The following is a 22533-nucleotide window of genomic DNA, read 5'->3' on the forward strand; positions in this document are numbered from 1 at the left end:
CACATTAATGGAACTGATTATTAAGAGTTGGTGAAATGGCAAATCTTTAATGTCAAAACACCTGAAGACATTTTTATAAGATACATGATATTTAGTCTTTCTGAGGCAAACAAAATCCACCAGGAAACAATAATGCCACATTAAACAAAAGTGAGCACAATCTGTTGTTTTTAATTAAGCATTTGCAAAAATAAGAAGGAAGATGAGGAAAAGATGAATTATTGGGGAAATTATTTTCTGATACATGCAAATTTTCTGTGGTTTTGTAGTTTGTATGAAAGTTGAGATGTAATTCAACAGGTAACTCTACTGTATCATCAATTTGTTCACACCTACTGAATGTGCCCTCCTGCATCATGTTAGTAGATCCATAGCGTGTTCAACCATGTCACACAAAACGTATCATAAGTTTTTACTATTTAAGACATAGGGCCAGCTTTGCTATCATTATTGGCTCTGAAAAAAATGTGCTGGGTGATTTCTACCATTTCCTGTTTCAAAGCTCGGGGAGGGGGTAGACCAGGAACCCGCTGAAGGAGTTGTAGCCCTGAGAGTCCGCACACAGAAACCTGCCTGACACCAGCTCTACATACACCTGGTTGCCTTGTCTGAGCTGCAGCAGCACCGTCTGTGTGGCGCTGTCCTCAGAGTCCTCACGGTTGTCCTCCCAGGAGGAGGCGATCACCTGGCCATCCTTTACCAGCTGGACCTTGTGGTAGATGCGCTCACCTGCTGGCCCCACACTGGAGTACACAGTGTAGCTAAAGGAGTAGAGGCCAGCATGAGGGGCTGTGAAAGCACCTGAGCAGATGCAGAAAATCAAACATCAGGTTATTCTGTGCTTTGTGGGAATGAGTTTAAATATCATTTGTTTGGTGTGTATGCATAGATTACTTGGAGACTGAATGAAGAGTAAATAGTTTTATAATAGTATTTAGTGGTATCTAATGTGAAATAGTCATGCTGGACTAAAATATTGTCCATGTGTTGTGGTTATTGGTTTTGCAATCGTTATTAAGAGGAGCCTCTGCTCACCTAGTGCACCGTTATACCCATAGCCTTGGTTGAGTGTAATGTTCTGGTACGGCATGGACACATTCCTGGTAAAAGGCCCAAAACAGCTAGTTATTGGTGTCATTGAAGCAGCAAATGCTATGTTACGTCCACCTGGTGGAAAGAAGAGAGAAGGAAACACCAATCAGCTGTTAGAGGAAAACCTTGGGCCTCAGCCAATTCATTATCCATTTCTTGAGGGACAAGCATCTAAGTGAGTGTATGACCGAGGTAGAGAATGGGTTACCTGTGACCTCATCAATCTGTTCATTGAGGCTGGTCAAGCCTTTCCATAAGCCCACCATTCTCATGAAGGTGGCCTCCTCCAACTGGAACAACTGCCCAGCCACACAGCAGCAGCCTTTCGGATTCCTGAATTCACATTCACAGTCCCAGCCACCACAGGGCAGAACACCTGTCCAATTTGCTGAGAGAGAACAAGCAGGATAAAGTCAGTGTAGAGCAGAGATGGACACTGGTTTCTTTACAACACAGTTCTGATTATTACAAAAGCTAGTATCTCCATATCAGTCCCTGTACTAGTAATCTCCATGTGAGCCTTAAATAAAGTGTCCAATCTATCTCATCATATCTCATTTTTCAGTTACATTAGAGCAACTACATTAAAATAATTGAATAGGGATAACAGTTAATAATCTAGGATTACCAAATTTACCCATTTGAAACACTATTAAGAGAAAAGAAAGGACTAGTGAGCTTAGTAACCATAAAGGTACTGGAAGGCAAAGGAAGACAACAGCAGAATTCTTAAGAGGCCAGATTAAGCAGCAAAAGAGGCCAGACTAAGATACAATATACTGTATGCCTTTGTGCCAAACATACAGAGGACATTACATGTTATTGTTTCAGTTTATTAATCTTGTTATCTTTCATGGTTTCCCCTTAAATCTTTTTATTACTGTTCACTTGATGAAGGTATTCATTATTGTCATGAATTTCTATGACAGAAATACCTCACCTGCAGACTGGCGTACAATGTCCCAGGCAGTAGTTGCCTCCGTCCTTGAGCTTAGACATAATGCCCCCAGCAGGCCCAGTACAGCTACTACAGCTGTCTTCATCCTTGAGTTATGGACAGAAGAATCTCTCTGTGTAAAAGTCATTAAGCAGTATTGTATTAGTAATATTTTATTATTTTTACCTTGTGTTTGTGTATGTGTATATAGCTTGTGACCGCCTTTTTGTATCATACAGTTACTTTGGATTAGAAAATAGTGCTATGCTCTATGTTAAATAGATGTTCTATTACACACTGCCCCCCACAAACCAGTAGATACAAGATACAACCTATACGTACAAAAAATAATCATTCAAGATCCCAGTAACTGAGAAGCAAAGCAGCAGCTATAAAAAGTAAACCCAGTATGTATTTTTATATTAACTAAAAATCATATATATAAAAAATACATCACAAAATGCAAATACATATGTTTTATAAATATATAGAAATTAGGCAGAACTGGTTCCATCTAAATCCATCATTTGCAAGTCCCACTCATTTTAACATTCCTATATTCACCCCTTGTTGATACGTAAACATTCAAATGCAAAGGTCTTAACAGTCTTATTGGTTTCATCTTCATACTCACTGTGGTTTGGAGAGCTGTTGGAGCAGATGAACTGAGGACACTGAGCTGAGAATGCAGTCTGTCTTATGCATTCAGGGCCTTTAATGGCAGAGTTGTCCAGCCTTTGTTTGAGGTGGTGAGAACAGCAGAGGGGGAAAAATAGGACAGGTGAAGCTTCCCGCCCCTTTCTGTGTCTTTCACCTGTCCCGTGGAGGCCTGTGGAAGTTATTGTCAATAATGTTTTTTATCAGTATATCAGTATCCAGTTTCCAAACCACAGGGAATGCTGGGTGTTTTGATACCTACCATTGTTGAGTGGTCATTTGAGTGTTTCCTGGGGTTTAGCTTTTATTGCTGACGCACAGATTAGTTCTATCTCTCGATCAGTGGTCCCTGTTCTGCATTTGGTTTTGTAGTCTGAGCTCTGACAAGGGTGTGGACCATACCTGGGGAAGAAATCCACAGAGAGCAACTACTTCTCATGTAAAAGGGGCTAGGTGTCCAATTGAAGGTTTATTGAACTGAAGCAGAAATTAACTGAATTACAATAATGTTTGAGCTACAATCAGGAATAGCTATACCAGCTCCAAAACTGTACCCTGAGCTTACTTTTACATTTAGGGCTGTTTGCAGAGGCTCTTATCCACAAAAAAAAATACAGTTGAATATAGTTATAGTTATAGAAGTGGATTATTGAGAATCAGATGTCTTGTCCAAGGACTCTCAATGTATTCTTTTTGCCCAGACAGGAAATTGAACCCTAGTTTACCAAGTAGAGAGCAGCAATGCTATTCACTATACTATAGCAACAACAGAGAGCATTATAATATATGTTATTATTGACATTTGTAATTTGGCTGTAGGCCATAATCCAGTTATTCCCACCAAAGGCCATAATCACACTCTGATATTTGAGCAGTTGCTCTTCAGTAGTGTAGAGCATCTGGTTATGTGGTAAATGTGTGGTAAACCAGCAACTACTGAGAAGATAACCATTCTCCATTTGGAGCTAGTTGCTCTCACTGTGGTTTGTTGTCATTACTTTTTACACTTATCAGTGGATGTTGGGTATATTCTTTCTAGCAGTGAATGACTGAAGTGAGACAAATATGCAAAAACTGAAGAAATCCCTCAAAAATGGGATTCTACCAGTTTTAGCACAGGCAAATGCATTGCTTATTCATAGTTTCTTATGAAATCAGAGGCATTAAAAAGAGTGTATTCTGCTTTTCTTGGAGTAACTGTCTCTACTGTACCGGGAGTGCATTCCACTATAGCACAGGAGCATTTTGGAGCATAGCTCTGAGGACCTGATTGCATTTAGCAGCAGGTCAGGATGTTGGATGATTACCATCCCATCCCAAAAGTATTGGCTGGAGCACCATTATTCCAGAGAACGCCCTTCCACTGCTTAACAGCTCAATGCTGGGGGGCTTTTTGAACCTGCCATTAGACATGGTGCCAATAGGTTAATGTTTAACTGCTCCACAGAGTCCTATTCTAATGGCAATACTTATCTACAGGTACTAGACAAGGTGTGTGTGTGCTTTTGCTCATCTGTGTACAGCAATTGGTGCAAATGAATGGAGCTGACTGCATTTATTAGAAGGGCTAACAGCTGAAAGAACCATTTGGATGCCAGTCTTTGGATCCAACAAAGCCCTTTTGTTTAGAGTGTATGTTTATATTCAGCGTTACTTAGTAATAATTAGTTGCTCAGTTAGTATGTCTTATTGTACAATACCCCCCTTGAAACTGGAACTACCCCACATTGTTTCACATCATATTGTTTTTACAGAGATTCAAGTAATATGGATTCTTTATTTTTTATCTTTTAATAATCAATATTTTCTGTGTTTTAGTTGTCCTTTGTGTTGTCTTTCTAGCCTGAGGTGCAGATGCCGTGAGCAATTCACGTCTGTGCCTATTTCTTTTCCAACAATCTCATCATCATATCATCAGCAGCACAATTATTAAATACGACAAAGATATGTTTTCATTGTTTATTCAGATTTATTACATGCCCACTCAAATGAAACACATTTGGTGCTTTGTCACCAACTTGTATCAGGCATTTATTAAAGGACAATGCAATGATGAAAAATAACAGTTTAGCTTGATATCCTTGAACAAAACAGACCATACATTAGGTCTATCTTGTAGATGCTATCACTGAGGGGAGATGAATACAAATACAATGCCCTGATTCTGAAGGGTCACAAGAACCTATCTGACAATACAAAGCTAAAACGGTGTAACGGATCATAATGTAGACACATGGTCATAGAACAGAGTGCTCTCAACCTCCTGCTTGAGTGAGAGCTACTTTTCAATCTGTAGCGTAAAGCAGGAAGCCACTGAAGGTGTTGTAGTGGCTGTTGTCGTCACACAGGTAGCAGGGGACAGGCAGAATAACATCCACCTTGTCTCCGGCCTGCAGCTGTACTGCCAAGACGACGGTGGCACTGTCCTCCTGATCCTGCGTGTTGTTCTCGCTGAGTGCTGCAATCACACGCCCATTCCTCCTTACGCGACCACAGGCAGCCAGAGAGGCCCCAGGGGCACCAGCATCGCTGTAGACGGTCAGGGCCAGGGCATAGACCCCAGAGCGAGGGGCAGTGAAGACACCCGTGTTGATGTTGTAGCCATCACCCAAGTTAATGAACACACTCTGGTACTTCACCACCACATCCTCACGGAAGGGACCCAAACATCGCCGAACGTCGGTCAGAGCCACCGAGAAGGCACTGCGGCTAGCTGAGCAGAGAAAGAAGCAGTGGTCAGTGAGAGTATTGACTCCCTGGTTTAAAACGTCACTATCAACCATCAGGGCTAACAAGGCTAGCCACCCTTAGTGATTAGTTGCTAGATAACTGGCTTTTCAGAGAGATGCCATTCAGAGAGGTTATAAAATATGCATGGGAGGACTTTGGGAGGAAAGTTTGCTCACAGCGAATGTTGTTCAGGACACCCTGGGCTCTCTCCAGACCCTTCTGCAGCTCAGTCAGGCTCATGTTGAAAAATGTCTCCAACCTCCACATCTGTTTCTGCATCAGGCAGCAGCCGCAGGTTGCTGTGTCGGTCAGGCATGCTGCAAAAAAGGCCTCACGGTCAGCCACACTTAGATAGTATCCTGGAAAGCTAAATTCTTGGGTTAACAAGCTAGCTATGTACTTTGTAAGGCTGAAGGTATGGATTCCGTTCAAGACTACTGTGCATTGATTAACATGCTAACCAAAGAATTTCTATCATCTTTCAGTTCACCATTGTCAGTGTTGGAGTCAGTCTTGCTGGAAGCTCCTGGGCCATTCCAAGAGTATGTCATGTTTTGTGCAAGGGAGCATCCCAGCAGACACAGAAACACAATGCCTGGGTAAGGAATATAGCACATTGACAAGTTAAAAAAAGAAACCCAAAGGTGGCAAGACGATTAGTCACAAAGAAGCACCAATATAATACATCTGGTGCTAGACCACACGTCTGAGTAGATCTTCACACAGAATCTGCTTATTTTCCCCACCAGTTTACACAGGTTGCCCCACCTTACCTCTCATTCTTCTGTGTTGATATCTTCTGACCGGTGACAGTGAAGATGTATGGTCTCAGGTGGAGGAGACTCGGCTATAAAGGTTTGGCTGACTCCACCTCCTGCACTCAACCCTGGGTAAGAGAATAGGCAGAACCTTTGTGGCTTTGTCCCAGTGATGATAAGCGATAAATGGGACACGTATTGTCTGAGAGCTCAAAAACATTGTGTTACTCCCATGGTGCAATCCTCTGAACAGGTACACCCATAAACATTCAGACCAGCATTCCACTGGGAGTCGTACAGTTGCTTGAATGCTAAGAACAAAGAATCAGACAAAACTCTGAAGCTGGTTGAGGACCACCTAGTGAATGTGACTCTCCCTAAAGACCCTTTTGATGGATTGTAAATTAGGTGTGTGAAAAACATACATTTTTATTTGTACATTAGGCCATTAGACCCAGTGGGCCATTTGATCATGTTATTGTTTTAGGGAAAAGTGGTGTGACATTGGAGTATTCTCCAGAGCAATTACAGCAATCAATTACTACCTTTACATCATCACAGATTCCTGAAATCAACCAAACCCTAACATAGAGGGTTTCTACAGCTCACTGCTGACGGCATTCAGTAGCAACACTGATCTTGTGTAATCTTCATAAAAATGCATTGCCAATAGAATAGGATGTTCTGGACCTATAACAATAACGGCTTTATACAAGTTTATACAAGCTCTGCGATGTTTGGGGTGATTTTCACCTGGAAGATCTGCACCAGGTTGTTCAGGGTACTGCAGATTCTTGATTGAATTGAGATCTGGACTGCGACCAAAATACCCATTTCTGTTTTAAGGCACTAATGAGTGTCAAACATTTTCTCTGAGGTGTCCGAATCGTAAGATAGAATTAGAACGTGATTTTGAGGGCACTATAATCTCCCACAATGCACTGATCATTTACAGTGAACATAGCTCACTACATGAGCTGAATGTGGACCAAAATGCATTGAGTCTTGTTATGAAGCAACAGACAGTAGAACTGTGAGATGTTTGGTCATATAAGCAAGTGATTCACGCCGTGAATTTCCACTATTTTCCCATGTAGTTTGTTAATGGTGGGCTTATGTTTATAAACATAATGGTCAAAGATTATTTCATGAACAGCACAGTGCATTTACTGACCTGAATTCAGAATTGAGTTTGTGTGTGAGCAGAACTTTGAACATGGCTTAGCCTCTCATGTATTTGTTAATGCGACTGGTGCTGACGCACATTGAGGGTGAGGAAGTGTCTGAAATCATTTGTGTTTTAGGAAGCTAAATAGTCCCTCCCTATAGAGTGCAAAATGAGGGATGTAACGAGAGTTATAGTGCAAAACGAGGGAGTAGGGATCCATTTCAGTCACAGCCCTGGAGCTGTGCCTGAGGCCCCCGTTTGAGCTGGCCATTGTAGAACACTGACCTTGTTGTTCTTCAATCACTCCTGTGTTGCTTTGACTTTGTGTATGGGGTCATTTGCTCTGCTGAAAGGTGAAGTAGGTATTTTACCTCATCTGTATTACAAATTTACCAAAATGCTCAGTTTTTTAACATTAGTACAACAAACTTTAACACTATATGCTCTTCACAGCAAATCTGTCTGTACACTTTGTGATCTGGCACATAGTGTTTTGAATTTTGGCCCCAAAAGCCCTATTTTGTCTCACCTGGCAACAAAACTTTCTGCCAAACCCCAGCCATGCTTAGATGTGTATATTTTTTAGTAAAGCCTTCTTCTGGAGTGCACCTTCACTCCAGTCTCAGTGTCTGAACTCATGAACTCATTCGAAGTGATTGTTGTTTCGATAAACAGCCTTGTCCATGCAGTGCCAGGGTGTTACATTACAGTTTCCATTTCTTCACAGTCGATCCCGCAGTACTCTCTGGGATATGCAGTATCACAATTTGGATTAGATTTTGGAGCCTTTAAGTACTTTATCGCTGGTCATACATGTCACAGCTTTCCTTCAGATTCACAGTCTGACCAACAGTCCTTAAAATAAGGGATTGTTATTGTTTTTAATGATTCACAGGACATGTCAAGACAATTGTGTGTTATGTCATTTATCTGGGTAAATGTAAGGTTAGGGGTTGCATATTTATGCAAACAGCATTTTTCACAGATTATCTTCTTACATAAAACCAATATCACTTTAAACTGATACATTTTAAACCCTCTACAATGAAACATGACACAGCACAAAATATCAGATTAAAATCTGATGACGGTGAAATACTACAAGGCACTGTACTGTACTGTACTGATTCTGTACTGTGAAAGTCAGAGTGGAATAACACGATGGCAATGTAGGCCAAAGCCCAAGTGTGCAGAGAGAAAGGAAGAAATGTAATGAAATACTAGCAGCGAACAGGGAATCTGATCTTTTCTTTGCATTTGCAGTTCCCGTGAACCGAGCAGATAAATCATGAGGGTGCAGGTTTTGTTGTGTGCTCTGTTTATGTCTGATCAGAGTGTGATAGGGTAGTTAAGGAGCAACTCAGTGGTTGATGTAAAAACAGAAGCAACATATCACATACACTCATATACACGTGAAGTCTGTCTAAATCTTTATGCCAGGAAGTGGAGGTATCAAATAACAGTTAAACAGATTATTCTTTATTTATTAGGTAAGAAAGTGGTGTTTTATATAACTTTATATCTACAGAGTTTAACTATTACAAAATTGGTAACAGGAAATAAATATATGAACTGTGAACTGTGTACAGTTAATTTCATTAAAGGATTTTTACATTATTTTTCACAACTTCCCCTTAACCCCAACTGTGTTTGTTGTCAGAAATTTGCTTTCACAGTTTTTACAGCTACAAGGCTAATGTAGAAAACAAGTAGTCTATAGTGAAAGTAGCATGTCTCATGGACAAAAGTTACTGACAACAGTAGCTAATATCAGCAGCAGCACCAACCATCTGAAAGACTGACTTTCTTCTGCTTTTTGTTTATTTTACTGCTAACAGTCTGTTATACATATCAGCAACCATAAAGTACATGTATTACAACTCTGTGTGGATAGAGCTGTGTGTGTTGATTAAGGAATGCAGTCAAGTAGTAGCTACTCTATATATCCAAATGTTTATGGACATCCCTTCTGATGAATGCATTCAGCTAATTAAAGTGGCACCCAGACAGGTTGTCTAGTCCTTGTAGAGAATCACTGTCAATAGAAATAGTCCTATTGGCACCATGCCTAATGCCAGGCATGAGCTAGAGGGGTACAAAGCTCTCAGCATTGAGCTGTGGAGCATTGCAACTGTGTTCTCTGGATTAATGGTGCTCCATCCAATACGTTTGTTGTTGAATGCATCATTAGTAATGCTCTAAAATCTAGTAGAAAGCCTTCCCTGGACAGTAGAGACAGTTACTGCAACAAACGCAGGATAAACTCTTTTTTTAATACCCATGATTAAGAAGAAAAAAAATTAACAAGTATGTGTCCAAATATTTTTGTCCATATAGTATATGAGGCTACAGCATTTTCAGCTTTATTATTATTGTAATAGTACTCTTTTATTTGTTAGATAAATCAGCCCCAATCCTTTTATAGTTCGTGCTAAAGGCATGCCAGTCCTTTTTAATGTCTCTGCTCAAACACAGTTCCTTGTGAGATGTGCGCTCACATCACCCTCTAGTGGCTCCAATAAACACTAACAAGTCACTGACTGACAACAATCTCTATACATTATTATTATATTGACCAGTCATTATTATGAATTCACTGACAAATCAAATTCAACGTTACATGTTGTGAGCTTGTCTACACCAACATCCTGCAGTCTTCAGGCTACGTGGCAAAGAGTGATGCTGGAACCCACCCCAGACCAGAAGCGGAAGCTGGGGTAGAGAGCTGCACTGAATTCTGTTTCTACACAGCAGATCTGGTGGGCCTGGTTGTGAGAGACCCTGTAAAAGGCCAGCACACCCGCCTGCTGGTCCAGATAGACTCCAATGCGCCGGGCTTTAGGAGCAGCCAGTGAGGTTTCATTACCTGCATGCCACAGAGAGAAGGCATTGCCTGACCAGTACAGGGTCCAGGATTGCTCATTGTGGCCCAGTCTGGAGCTGTCATTCGACGTGGAGCGTACCATGTCTTTATATGCCACACCAATGGTCACCTGGAGAGAAGGCCATAACACTTTTAAATTAAGCTAATGTGTTTAACAGGTTTGATGAGATGTTTCCACTACATATATAGCAAACAGCAGAAACCATTAAGAGAGGCATGCTAACATACCCAGTGGTTTAAAGTGTTTTATTTATGATTGAGATCAGCAGAGTGTTTGTGGCATCACACCAGCCCTACGGGGTGTACATCAATGCAAGTGTGTGCACTAAACTGGTGTAGGCTGAAGGTCATCATTTTGGAGATACATGTTTTTTATTGGACAGTGACAATATGGTCTGTGGGCTGGGGAGAGTTAACATAGAACAACTGAGCCCCTAAAAAGTCTTTATTTTCATCTTCATCCTGAGACTGATTATATTTAATGTGCACAAAACAAACTAGGCTCTACAAACCCTTATTTATTATCAACTACCAATCGAGTTACCATCTGGACAAACTAATCCTTTACTGTGCAAAAACAATGATTTATGATGAATATGTTTAGTGCTACCTTTTGTCCCGTCCATTCCACCTCCCAGTAGTAAGGGCTTCCTGCCAAAGGTTCCCGACACATGACCTGCCTCCAGTAGAGGAAGCGTTCAGCATGCTCTGGATAGTTCTGAGTCTCAGCACGGAGTGTGGCCTTGCGATCTCCGTCAGACAAACGTATGTGACGATAAGCACTGTTGTGATCCAGTGTGGGCTCAAAGCGGACTGAAAGGAAAGATCACTGGTCATGCCTGCCTTTAAGTAATATGTACATGATATAAGCAAATCTCTGATATTTCAACCTGTAGTACAATATGCAGCTGAAACTGAGGCCTTGACCTGTACTGACATGGGTCTCTTTACCAAGGAAAGTTGATTTGCAGCATAAAAAAATAAACATACAACTATACAATATACTATGTAACAGTTATTTATTGCGCTATACGTTTGGAAAATCAAGCTTTGGGATAGATTACTCATATCTGTCCTATTTATATGAAGACCAAATATAACATATAATATATAATATAATATAATATAATATAATATAATATAATATAATATAATACAGTGAGTCCAAGAAGTATTTGATCCCTTGCTGATTTTCTTCGTTGGCCCACTAATAAAGACATGATCATTCTATACTTTTAATGGTAGATGTATTCTTACATGGAGAGACAGAATATTAAAAAGAAAATCCAGAAAATAAATCTAAGGAATATATATTAATTGATTTGTATTTCATGGAGTGAAATAAGTATTTGATCCCTTAGTATTCATTAGCAGTTCTGGCTTTTACAGACCAGTTAGACACTCCCAATCAACTTGTTACCTGACCTGAAGCCACCTGTTCTCACTAATCACTTGTGTGAAAAACACCTGTCCACAGAATCAGACAGATCACACAGATTTCAAGTCTCCAACATGGGTAAAACCAAAGAGCTGTCACAGGACCTCAGAGTCAGAATTGTTGACCTTCACAAAGCTGGAATGGGCTACAAAAAGATTAGTAAGGTGTTGGATGTGAAAGTAACAACTATTGGTGCAATTATCAGAAAGTTTAAAGAGTATAACATGACAATCAACAGACCTCGGCCCGGTGCTCCAAAGAAGATTTCGCCTCGTGGGGTGGCAATGATGCTGAGAACAGTCAGAAATCGTCCTGCAACCACTCGGCAGGAGTTAGCAAATGACCTGAAGGCAGCTGGGACCACAGTTTGCAAGGAAACAATTGGCAACACTTTGCGCAACAATGGATTCACATCCTGCAGTGCCCGAAAGGTACCCCTGCTGAAGAGAGCACATGTGGAGGCGCGCCTCAAGTATGCCAATGATCATTTGAAAGATGAACCAAGTTATTGGGAGAAGGTTTTGTGGTCAGACGAGACCAAAATTGAACTTTTTGGCCTCAACTCCACCCGCCATGTGTGGAGGAAGAAAAATGCTGCCTATGACCCCAAGAACACTGTGCCCACCGTCAAGCATGGAGGTGGAAGCATAATGTTTTGGGGGTGTTTCTCTGCCAAGGGTACAGGGCTACTTCACCGCATCACTGGGAAGATGGATGGAGCCATGTACCGCACAATCCTGAGGGACAACCTCCTCCCCTCTGCCAGGGATCTGAAAATGGGCCGTGGTTGGGTCTTCCAACATGATAACGACCCTAAACATACAGCAAAGGCAACAAAGGATTGGCTCAAGAAAAATCACATTAAGGTCATGGAGTGGCCCAGCCAGTCGCCAGACCTCAATCCGATCGAAAATCTATGGAGGGAGCTGAAGGTCAGAGTTGCCAAGCGACAGCCCACCAACCTTCATGATTTAGAGAGGATCTGCAAAGAAGAGTGGGCCAAAATTCCCCCTGGTGTGTGTGCTAAACTTGTGGTTAACTACAACAAACGTCTCACCGCTGTGCTTGCAAACAAAGGCTTTGCCACTAAGTATTGAGTGTGTTTGGCAAGAGGGATCAAATACTTATTTTCCTCATTGAAATACAAATTAATTAAAATATATTCTTTAAAATTATATTCTGGATTTTTGTCTTGATATTCTGTCTCTCCATGTTAGAATATATCTACCATTAAAAGTGCAGAAGGATAGTGTCTTTATTAGTGGGCAAACAAAGAAAATCAGCAAGGGATCAAATACTTCTTGGACTCACTGTATAATATAATATAATATATATGAAGAGGTATCACCAACAGATTCATGCTGAGACTATCAAATAATAAATAAATCAATCAATAATAAATTAAATAAATAAATAAAACCCTGATGAATTAAATATGTCAACAAAAAGCCAAAGTCAATTGTATACAATATTAATCAAATTTTAGGTTGCACATGTTTGTTGGAAACCCATACAATTAGGATTATGAAAACTATAACTAAAGAATTTATTATAGAAACAATGTAACTACATACAGGCCAACTTTTTCACAGACATAATTAATATAATTACATAATCTTGAGTCAGGTTTACTTTATGTCAAATTTCATGTTAATTAAGTCTGACATAAAAAATATGCACTTACATTTAATCATCTCATCTCTGGTTTTAGGTGCTAGGTTTTCCACACTGAAGGTGGCTGATTTCTTCACTGCAAAGACAAGGTGAGTCATGCAAAGCCTTTAAAACTCAAGAAGCATTGCTGTTGCATTATAGTGGGTGTATTTTGCATATTCACCTGTCTGTGCAGCAGGAGCTGGAGGAAGCTGTGGTGTTGTAGCTTGTTGTGTTGTGTTTTTAGGTTTATTGTCAGCGTTGCTCGATGAAAGTGTATTCTGAGGAGCTAAAGAAGAAAGCAGGCATGACATTCAGTGATGCTTTGATGACCGTCACTCTATTCATATCTCTTTCATGCTATTACAGTGCACATATTTTCACATTATATGATGGCATGCATTTAATGGTTCTTTTGCCTTAATGTTGCTCTGTAGTAAGATGTAATGAGAGAGAGAAGGAATAGTGATGAACAATCCAGAGAGATAGCAGGTGCAGAACACATAAGTAAGCAATCACATTTTTACAGCCCATTATTTTGTTTGCTCACCTGTTATTTGTGAAGCAGCTTGCAAGGCAGTTGGAGCAGGGCCTGTCTCTGCTGCCTGAGCACTGGCTGTTGGTGCCATTGCTCCTGCATCATTCACTATCGGAAGGAGGCACGGTCAGTAAGTACTGAGGGGGATGTTTTTGCATCAAATTTCAGGTTTTGCTACTATTCACAAGTGTGACATTGCAAGACTTGCTGTTTACAAAGTAGAAGTAGACAAACAATCCTTATACTGTATGTAGAATGTCTAAAAAGCACAACATAACAGGTTGCAAAAAAGTGAAGAAAAAAGCGATGAGATTTTTAAAAATATTTTTCGCACAAATATGGCAATCAAATCATGTGCAGTTGGAAACAGCCTTACCACATCTGAAGATACTGGCCAGGCTTCCTTTACAAAGGTCATTTAGCCCCCCTCTCAAAGCCCCAAGAGCTGATCTGACTCCAGCCTCCACTGCCTCTGGACAGGAAATCTCCAGCTCTGCATTTCCAAACTCGTTAACAGCAGTCATAGTTACAAGTGCCTAAATCAGAGAGAACAAATCAGCTGAGTAATATATATATTTTAATGATGTAATTATATGTCTGAAAATGAACAACATGTAGTGGCCTGCACGTGTTTACGTGTACCGTCCAAGTAAATCTAGTAGCATTCAATACTAGGACAATATCTGTAGTAAAGGCTGTTACAGCTTACATTTAGGAATTGGAGAGAGTCCCCAGTGTTGGCTACTTTGTTCAGTTCCTCTTGTTGTTTGCATAGCTGGCTTATCTCTTGCTGCAGTCTATAGCGGTGGGCCTCTACGTGATTGAAAGAGGAGGCCTCATAGGTTCGGAGCAGTTCCATGACCTGAGAGTTCATTAACTCCACACTCTTCACTAAATCAGCAAACATTTCCAGACTGTCCCTCTGCAGGCCATGGATGACAGTCTAAGGCAAAAGGAGGAAAATGAGTTTACCTTTATCTTGTGTATCCAAATATAAAACAATATGCCCCTCAGTTTCAGTCTCTACAATAAATGCTATACTGTTCTCTGTAAACTAATTTTGTAACTGTTTGATGGACACAAGTATTGGGACACCTGTTTATTCATTGTTTCTACTGAAATCATGGGTATTAACAAAAAAAAAACCAAAACGTTCACCCAGCTTTTGTTGAAGTAACTGTCTCTACCGTCCAGAGAAGTCTTTCTACTATATTTTTGGTTTGGAGCATCGTTGATCCCCCCCCCTCCCACACCATCTCAAACTCCTGAACTCTTCCCAAAAGTAGTAGATGGAGCACTGTCATTCCAGAGAACACAGTTCCACTGCTCTATGCTGGGGGGCGTTAATCCCCTCTAGCCCACGCCTGGCATTAGGCATAGTGCTAATAATAGGTTCATGTTTATCTGCTTCTAGTCTATTGGCAATACTTCTCCTCAGGGACTAAACAAGCTGAATGTGTGCATTTGAACATCTGTGTCAGCAATGGACGCAAATTGACATGCATTAGAAGGGGTGTCCACAAACATATAGTGTATGTACATGATAAATCCATCATGTACATACACTATACACAAATCACTGTCAAACAACCGCAGCTAGGCAAATCTGTATATTCTATCTATTTAGTAAGATGTAGTCCCAATGTCTACATTTTGGATATTAGCGTCAGCCCAGAATTCCCATATCCCAACCAAACCTGTCTAATCCGTCTTTTTTTTTTTTTTTTTTTTTTACGACCACTGTAGTTATTTGTTTTTCTCATGTTCAGGATAGAGAAGTCTAGACTTACCTGGTGAGCTTGGAAAACCTTTGGTAGTGTCTGAATGATCTTCTCTCTGCTTTGAATACTCTTTTGTATCATTTCCTTCTTCTGCTCCAGCTCTCGCTGCTCTCCACAGGCAACACAAACACATAAAAAAAATACTCAGGACAAACAACCCAACATTAATAAAAAATCTTATAAACATGTTTCAGTTAACTAGTTAATTATGATAATTAGCAGATGAGACTGAAAAAAACCCCCATAATTGTCCAAAATTGTACCTGTTTCTCTTCTTTTTCCTCATCTGGACGAACCACACGATGACCCTTATGTCCCAGGAGGCTACACTCATCACACACACGCTCTTTATCATCGCAGCAGTACAACTCGAGAACCTGTTGGTGTAGTGGACACAGCTTGGGGGAGGTAGAAGGTAGCTGAGGATATAATCCCACCAGAACTGGGGCACCTTCTAAAGCTCCTTCAGCTCCATCAGGCCTGAGAGCTGCTGGTTGAGGAGAAGGATCTATGGATCCACGGTCAGTAGAAGAAGCAGGGGGCCTATCCAGCTCCTGCACTCTAAGTTTCCTCATAGCTTCCATCAGCATGTTATTCCTGCCCAGAGAAGGCCTGGGGTTGAAGACCTGCCTGCACTGAGGACAGGAGTAGATGCCCTTTGCTGTAGATTTATCCCAGTGCTTCTGGATGCACTGAAGGCAGTAGGTATGACCACAAGGAAGTGTAGCAGGATCACACAGTATTTCCAAACATACAGGGCAGGAAAACTCCTCTGGACAGCAACTGGACATAGCCATGACTGAAACAAGTCCCTGGAGATGGTGTTGAGACAATGTGACTTCTGAAAATAAGACTTCGTTTTTAAAGCTGCCATGGGTGGAGCTGATGACCAGTAAAACAGGTCCGGTAGATTTTTCCAACTGAATCACAGCAATGAGGTGACAAATCCCACCAGTTTCAGTTGTCCTTAAAATGATGTAGGCTAAGGGGAATTTAAAGAAGGCAGACAGACAGGTTCTGCTGCACATTAGCTAGCTAAGACATGGCCTATCATATCATTTCACACAGTTGTGTGAAGACACAAGCGTCATCTTTAAAACGTCTGAGTGACTTTGCTCATTAGTTTTTGGTTTTTTTTTTTTTTTTTTTTTGTTGTTGTTTGTTTTTTTTATTTTTAAAGGGGACATTTTCAGAGGGAAATTCCTGAGACACCATGGTGGCAATCAATACTTGGAAATTCCACAATTAATAATAAAAAAAAGCTTATATATTTGATTTAGCTTCCTATTTGATTTAGTACGATTTTGTGAATTATGCTAGCTAATTTCATGCATTAATGCCAATGTAAACAAACATCATTAAATGAACTCTTTACTACTTAGTATACATGAAATAAAATCAAGATTTGAATATGACATTAAGTTTGGATTACTTTTTTTTTTAATCAGTCAGAAAAGCAGTCAAAATGACCTTTATTCGCTATGCAGCTCTTCTAATCTACCCAATAACCTTAATCCCCCACAAAGGGGGAATTGTGAAGATGTATCTGGCAACCCGGGCAGCAGCCGGAAAAGCTTGCTGTACGTCAGTCCTGCTCAAGGTGAGTTAGTTTAAAGTTTATATGGTTTGGTGTAATGTTCAGCATCAGGGTTAATTCCCACAGAAACTGATTGTATTATTTTCTGCTAAAAGGTGGATTACGCTTGTGTTGATGGTTACTCGGCTAGCGGTGCTAATGCTAATGCTAATGCTAATGACAGTTTCGGTTTACTCTTGGCTAAAGAGAGATGGCTAGCTAACGTATATCTAGTGTTCGTGTTACAGCAGCCTTTTGACGAGTTGGCAAGTGAAAATTAGCTGTATGTCTATGTAGTAGCTACCTTTTATAAAGCACTATACTGTTTCTGAGAGAATGAAAAAGGAAACCTTCATGAGTGGCTGATTTCTATGGTAATAGCGCTAGCTAGCTAGCTAGCTACCTCCTAGCAAACACACAGCGTTATCTTCTTTTATATGCTAGCTAGCTATAACTTTTCCAAAAGGGGATGCTGCTTAGGTTGTCTCAAAAAAAATTGCCACTACTAAAATTGCACTAGCTAGCTAACGTTTCCATATGATATAGCTAGATAGTGCTAGCTGCCTATTTGCAATTTAGCTAGCTAGCAAAATTCAGTGGAGTTCCAACAACGTGATCCCTGTTTGGACGAGATTTTTCTCATGAGCTCCTTATTTTTTCACTTCTTCAGTACGTTGCCACAACCTCTTTGGATGTTGTCAAAACTTTCTGAGAAATTATCTATATTTCACTGTTGTGACAAAGTAGAGAGCACCAAGCAGGCAATGTCGTGGGCACCAAAACAGTAGGTTTTCTGGGTGTCAACACGCCGAAACGTGCTGGACACACTGACCCACTGTTGTCAGACAGCCAGAAGGAGCAGGCCAGTCGACCACGACACTATAAAAACACTATACACACTCACTATACAGTACTATATATCCAAATGTGTTTGTAGACACCTGTTCATCCTACTTTTCTCTTGAAATCAAGGGTATTATATAAGGGTATTAATGAGCAGATTGCCTCTCAATTGCTGCAGTAACAGACTTTACTCTTCAGGGAAGACTTAACACTCCCATGTCTTAAAATTAAAGGTGCTACAAAGGGGTATTTTAAGCGATGCTAAAGAAGAAGCAGATGTGAGTGTGAAGAACCTTTACATTCACTTTGTCTTCACTGATGTGCCCCTTCTACAAAAACGGTTCTACTATGGCTTCACTCAAAGAATCCTTTGTAGCACCTGATTTGTGGCATGAAGGCAATCAGCTTTTGGCCCTGTGTTATTGTTAATGTTATTGAAGCCCAGTTTGCTTTGATGGTGGCTTTCAGCTTGCCTGTATTGCTGTTTCTCCTCTTTCTCTTGACAGTACTTCTCAAATTCTCTATGGGGTTCAGGTCTAAAGATTTGGGAGTACATATGGTATAGTTTTGAATTTTATGTAGTTGTAGTTGTTTAATTTTGAATTACATAATGAATATTCATTATGTATTCATTACATAATATTCAGATTTCTTAAGATGTACCTGTAGGCTGGGTCGGACTGGCCTAGAATGGACTGCACATGGTCGGACTAGACTTGGAAATAGTAGATTTTGCAGTATGATTTTAATGTATCACAATAAAGCACAGATAGTTTGATTTACAAAAATAGCTACAAATATTGTACTGTTGTGACTCATTTTGGTTTCTGTTTATTTCAGGATGCTTAGGAGTCCTCAGATTTTGACTTCTGCATGCCTCCTGGGGACCCATAGACCACTGCTTAAGACGCCAACTTTTGAAAGGACGTTGTGCAGTATTCCACACTCGCAGCAGTTTTGTAATGTTAGGAGAGAGAAAGGAAATCAGGGGGAACATCATGAGCCTCATATTTCAGAAGAAATTCTTCACAAGTCTTACCATTGCCCTGTTAACACAAGCTGCTCTATCAAACCTTCAGACCTGTACCAAAATGTGACTAACCAGGAAGGTGTCACTACTGACATCTTATCACATTGTCTTGGAAACACCGCTCAGCACTACCCTTCAAAGACCACTCTATCAGAACATGTAATGTTTAGGAACTCCGTTCCTAACAAGTGCCTTTTACTTGAAAACCAAACAGACAAGTACAGAAGTTCAGTGCTTAGGTGGAGAACGCACATACACACCAGTATTAAACGTCAGATGGTCTACCATGATGTGAAGGACACCTCCATCGACAGCAGAATCAGTAGGCCATATGAGTTAAACAGAAGTCTCTGGACTTCGAGACCAGCAAGATGGCACCATTGTGGACTTCTGACAGCCCAGACCCGTGGTTTGCACTGTAAAGTTCCCCACCAGGCCACTCTTGAAGACTGTCTGTCAGCTGAGAATGAGATCCGCTGTAGAAGCCACCTGCAGTCCAACTCTGCACTGTATGAGAAAGAGAGAGAGAAGAGCAGGGCCGCTGTGCTGGTTTCTCTGTGTACTGTTGGAGGAGAACCTTCCTTTCTCTTCACACTGAGGTCCAGTAAACTAAGGGGAAGACACAAAGGAGACGTTAGGTACTATTCAAAATGCTGCGCCAGCATATTTAATAAGTAGGCATAGCCTGTGAATACTCTGGGAAATGGGGGAACATGTCCCACTTGGGTTTTTTATTGCACACATATAAGTATGGTGGGCATCTTGCCCCACTATCAGGGATCACTCATTGGGGGAGGAAGTCCCACTCTTGAATCTGTCATCAATTTGCCATGTCAGTTTTAATTTATTTTCCATCCAACTTGGAAAGCACAGTGAATTGCAAACTCTATTGCAACTTTTATTGCCAAGGATTTGCTTCCGTTTTCAGTTGTTGAGAACCAGGCTTTTAGGCCAAGATGCGGTGTCCCATGTCGAAGATATTTCACACAACAATCTCCACACTCTACCGTGACACCAAAACCAAAGTCATGGAATCACAGAAGAAAGCAGTTAGGATAGCTGTAACGTGATGCGTGGACATTCATTGTCACAGAATCTTGGGTCACTGTGACTGCATTTTATTATTGAGGAGTGGCAGCTCTCATCTCATGTGCTCCATATATGAGCAGTGAATGAGAGCCACACAGCTAAAAAAATATGGTTGATCTGTTAAAGAATGTAGCAGAGGACGGCAGATCACTAAGAGGTTTCGTTTTAGTTACTGATAACATTCAAACATGAGTGTTGCTGTTGAGCTGGGTAAATTTCTATGTGTGAAATGCTATGCCCACACACTAAACCTGGCCTCTCAGTGAGTGCTCAAGTTGAGTCACACAGTAAGAAATCCCACATAGAAAGAAAAGTTAATAATGTTTGTCAATTGTAATTTATTGATCACTACACATGCTGCAGGCATAATAAATTTGTTTGTCAAATTCATGTCAGACTCTGGCCGCTGATGGCAACGCGGCATAGCCATGGCTCCCCGGTCCATAGTGGTAGTGCATTAGACCGCTGAGCCACTCAGAGCCCACCACATGCTGCAGATATTAGGCTGAAAAATGCTGGGGTATTCTTTTAAGTAGAGGTTCAGTCAACCTCTCGATTGTGCTACTGTGACAGGCAACAAACAAAAGCTTGTTATATAGCTGTTATATTATTAGTTATTAGTTATATTAAACAAGCTGAATAATGTCTTATTCAGCTTGCTTAAATGGGATGTTCATATTTGCATGAAAACATTTCCCCAGCTGGCAAACACTGTGTTTTGTTTCCTCTGTGCAGTTTTGCAGGGGGAAAGCGAGATCCTTTGGACAGGAATGTTGTAGACACTGCACTGCGGGAAGCCAAGGAGGAGCTAGGGATTACTGTGACAGAAAACATAGTGTGGGGAGTGCTGAAGCCACTGCATGATGTGGTGAGTGTTTCCTGCTGTGTTAAATTACTGCCTGTAAATCCTAGTACCCTTTCTGGTGTTTTTACATTTAAAATCGCAACACAGATGGAAGAGATTGAAGCATCAGTCAGCTATGTATCAGAAGTGGCTTATTTTCACCCCAAAGATGCCACTTCTGTCACAGGACCCTGTAGTTCCTCATTCACCTGCAATACAGACCTCACACACTGCTGCAGAAGCCCATTACAGCCAGTGTTGAAATCCACTCTGTGCGTAGAGCCAGTATGGCAGTTTTACTGTATCTGACTCAAACTCGCATGTTAGTGTGGCTTGCACCATGTTCAGTATCTGCGATCAGCCGATTGTGTTGACAGATAATCAGTTTCTGTTCCAAAAACACTGGTCAGTCCATCTCTTAAGTATCACAATCAGACACAATCAGGATATAATGAGTTGAGTTAGTCAACAAGAACATCATGTACACAGTAATTTCCGGGGCTCCTCGTGAATGTCAGTGTTTTATAACTTTTAGCTTTTCAGCTGCAGTTCCTGCCTTTTTCTCTAGGGACAAGCCGTTTCTCTTCACATTTTTTGTTTGTTTGCCTTTCAGTCAGGAATGATGATTGCTCCTGTGCTAGCTAATCTAGGGCCAGTGGAGGCTCTAACACTTCGTCCCAACCCAGCTGAGGTACATACTGTGTTGTTGAAATGCTCATACTCTGAAAAACTGTTTGCTTGTTGTGCTTCACTTGTCTCCTTCTGTCCCCAAGGTGGAAGAGATCTTTACCCTGACTGTAGCTCATGTATGCAACCCACAGAACCAGGGCTACACTAATTTTCGCACAAGCGGCCGTCGCATCTACACTCTTCCTGTGTTTCACAACTCTAAGTACAGAATCTGGGGCCTGACCGCAGTAGCCTTGGACCACACACTGAAACTCATAATGCCTGTATAGCAGATCAGCAATCAAGTCTTTGCTGTAAAAGATATTTGGTAGGTGTTATTTTTTTACCCTTGATGTTGATGACCCCTTATAAGTATAAAAAGATATAATCAGGCAAGAGCCACCTTTGGCATCTTTTATGCTGTATCCCACGTAAACTATGCAGTTTGTGTCCTTGTGCAGAGGCAACATGATTGGAAAAAGAAAAAAAGTTATGCCTTTGTTTAATGATTTATTGTTAATAATGTCAATAAAAACAGTACACCTTGGAAATTGAATGAATTGGTTGGAGTCACATTTTTCTTTGACATATCTGTTTGGAAACACACTTAGCAACAAGACACTGCAATCATGTTATATTAAAAAGAATTACATTGCACATTTATTCTTCACTTAGTGGTTGTATTCTTTATCCACAAACATTCTACGTTTGAGTGGTGCATCAAATCTGTCAGATTTCTTACCAAATTTGACTAACTGAGGTATGAGCTCATGTGTAGAAAATCCTGTGTGAGCAACATTTGTGAGTGGAGATTGGAGAGATTAGTGGGCCAGAGTGAGCAATGCA

At 40.8% G+C, this 22533-nt stretch overlaps 4 protein-coding genes across 4 annotated transcripts; 1 reads left to right on the forward strand and 3 right to left on the reverse strand.

Moving 5' to 3' along the window:
• Positions 1–496: 496 nt before the first annotated feature.
• Positions 497–2135, reverse strand: cbln18 (cerebellin 18). The gene is made up of 4 exons (XM_072691752.1): positions 2033–2135; positions 1301–1480; positions 1036–1167; positions 497–801 (listed from the first exon to the last, which is right to left on the reverse strand). Exons 1-4 carry the CDS (start codon positions 2133–2135, stop codon positions 497–499), a joined length of 720 nt encoding a protein of 239 aa, XP_072547853.1.
• A 2836-nt stretch (positions 2136–4971) lies between these two features.
• Positions 4972–6196, reverse strand: cbln20 (cerebellin 20). Its single transcript, XM_072691753.1, has 4 exons — positions 6190–6196; positions 5907–6011; positions 5593–5733; positions 4972–5399 (listed from the first exon to the last, which is right to left on the reverse strand). The coding sequence occupies exons 1-4, from the start codon at positions 6194–6196 to the stop codon at positions 4972–4974; spliced, it is 681 nt and encodes a 226-aa protein (XP_072547854.1).
• A 3803-nt stretch (positions 6197–9999) lies between these two features.
• ftr86 (finTRIM family, member 86) lies at positions 10000–16433 on the reverse strand. The gene is made up of 8 exons (XM_072691754.1): positions 15900–16433; positions 15646–15741; positions 14565–14798; positions 14232–14391; positions 13868–13963; positions 13349–13414; positions 10837–11039; positions 10000–10335 (listed from the first exon to the last, which is right to left on the reverse strand). Exons 1-8 carry the CDS (start codon positions 16431–16433, stop codon positions 10000–10002), a joined length of 1725 nt encoding a protein of 574 aa, XP_072547855.1.
• A 728-nt stretch (positions 16434–17161) lies between these two features.
• On the forward strand, positions 17162–22243 carry nudt8 (nudix hydrolase 8). The gene is made up of 5 exons (XM_072691045.1): positions 17162–17236; positions 18896–19723; positions 20910–21042; positions 21632–21709; positions 21792–22243. The coding sequence occupies exons 2-5, from the start codon at positions 18897–18899 to the stop codon at positions 21975–21977; spliced, it is 1224 nt and encodes a 407-aa protein (XP_072547146.1). The 5' UTR covers positions 17162–17236; position 18896; the 3' UTR covers positions 21978–22243.
• Positions 22244–22533: the final 290 nt, after the last annotated feature.

The sequence above is a fragment of the Salminus brasiliensis genome, chromosome 11, assembly GCF_030463535.1.
Source record: "Salminus brasiliensis chromosome 11, fSalBra1.hap2, whole genome shotgun sequence".
NCBI classification, from domain to species: Eukaryota; Metazoa; Chordata; class Actinopteri; order Characiformes; family Bryconidae; genus Salminus; species Salminus brasiliensis.

What these genes read in the sequence shown, in the direction of transcription:
- ftr86 (XM_072691754.1), bottom strand. Translation starts at nt 16,433, where the DNA reads ATGGCTATGTCCAGTTGCTGTCCAGAGGAGTTTTCCTGCCCTGTATGT. An exon ending in AGGAAAAAGAAGAGAAACAG is followed by an intron (nt 15,742 to 15,899) that starts GTACAATTTTGG and finishes TGTGGAGAGCAG; the next exon opens with CGAGAGCTGGAGCAGAAGAA. An exon ending in GGCCAGTATCTTCAGATGTG is followed by an intron (nt 13,964 to 14,231) that starts GTAAGGCTGTTT and finishes TCCTTCCGATAG; the next exon opens with TGAATGATGCAGGAGCAATG.
- cbln18 (XM_072691752.1), bottom strand. Translation starts at nt 2,135, where the DNA reads ATGAAGACAGCTGTAGTAGCTGTACTGGGCCTGCTGGGGGCATTATGT. An exon ending in CATTGTACGCCAGTCTGCAG is followed by an intron (nt 1,481 to 2,032) that starts GTGAGGTATTTC and finishes GTTCTCTCTCAG; the next exon opens with CAAATTGGACAGGTGTTCTG. An exon ending in TGGGTATAACGGTGCACTAG is followed by an intron (nt 802 to 1,035) that starts GTGAGCAGAGGC and finishes GCATCTGCTCAG; the next exon opens with GTGCTTTCACAGCCCCTCAT.
- cbln20 (XM_072691753.1), bottom strand. An exon ending in TGACTCCAACACTGACAATG is followed by an intron (nt 5,734 to 5,906) that starts GTGAACTGAAAG and finishes CCTTTTTTGCAG; the next exon opens with CATGCCTGACCGACACAGCA. An exon ending in TGTCCTGAACAACATTCGCT is followed by an intron (nt 5,400 to 5,592) that starts GTGAGCAAACTT and finishes TTCTCTGCTCAG; the next exon opens with CTAGCCGCAGTGCCTTCTCG.
- nudt8 (XM_072691045.1), top strand. Translation starts at nt 18,897, where the DNA reads ATGCTTAGGAGTCCTCAGATTTTGACTTCTGCATGCCTCCTGGGGACC. An exon ending in TGAAGCCACTGCATGATGTG is followed by an intron (nt 21,043 to 21,631) that starts GTGAGTGTTTCC and finishes TTTGCCTTTCAG; the next exon opens with TCAGGAATGATGATTGCTCC. An exon ending in TTCGTCCCAACCCAGCTGAG is followed by an intron (nt 21,710 to 21,791) that starts GTACATACTGTG and finishes TCTGTCCCCAAG; the next exon opens with GTGGAAGAGATCTTTACCCT.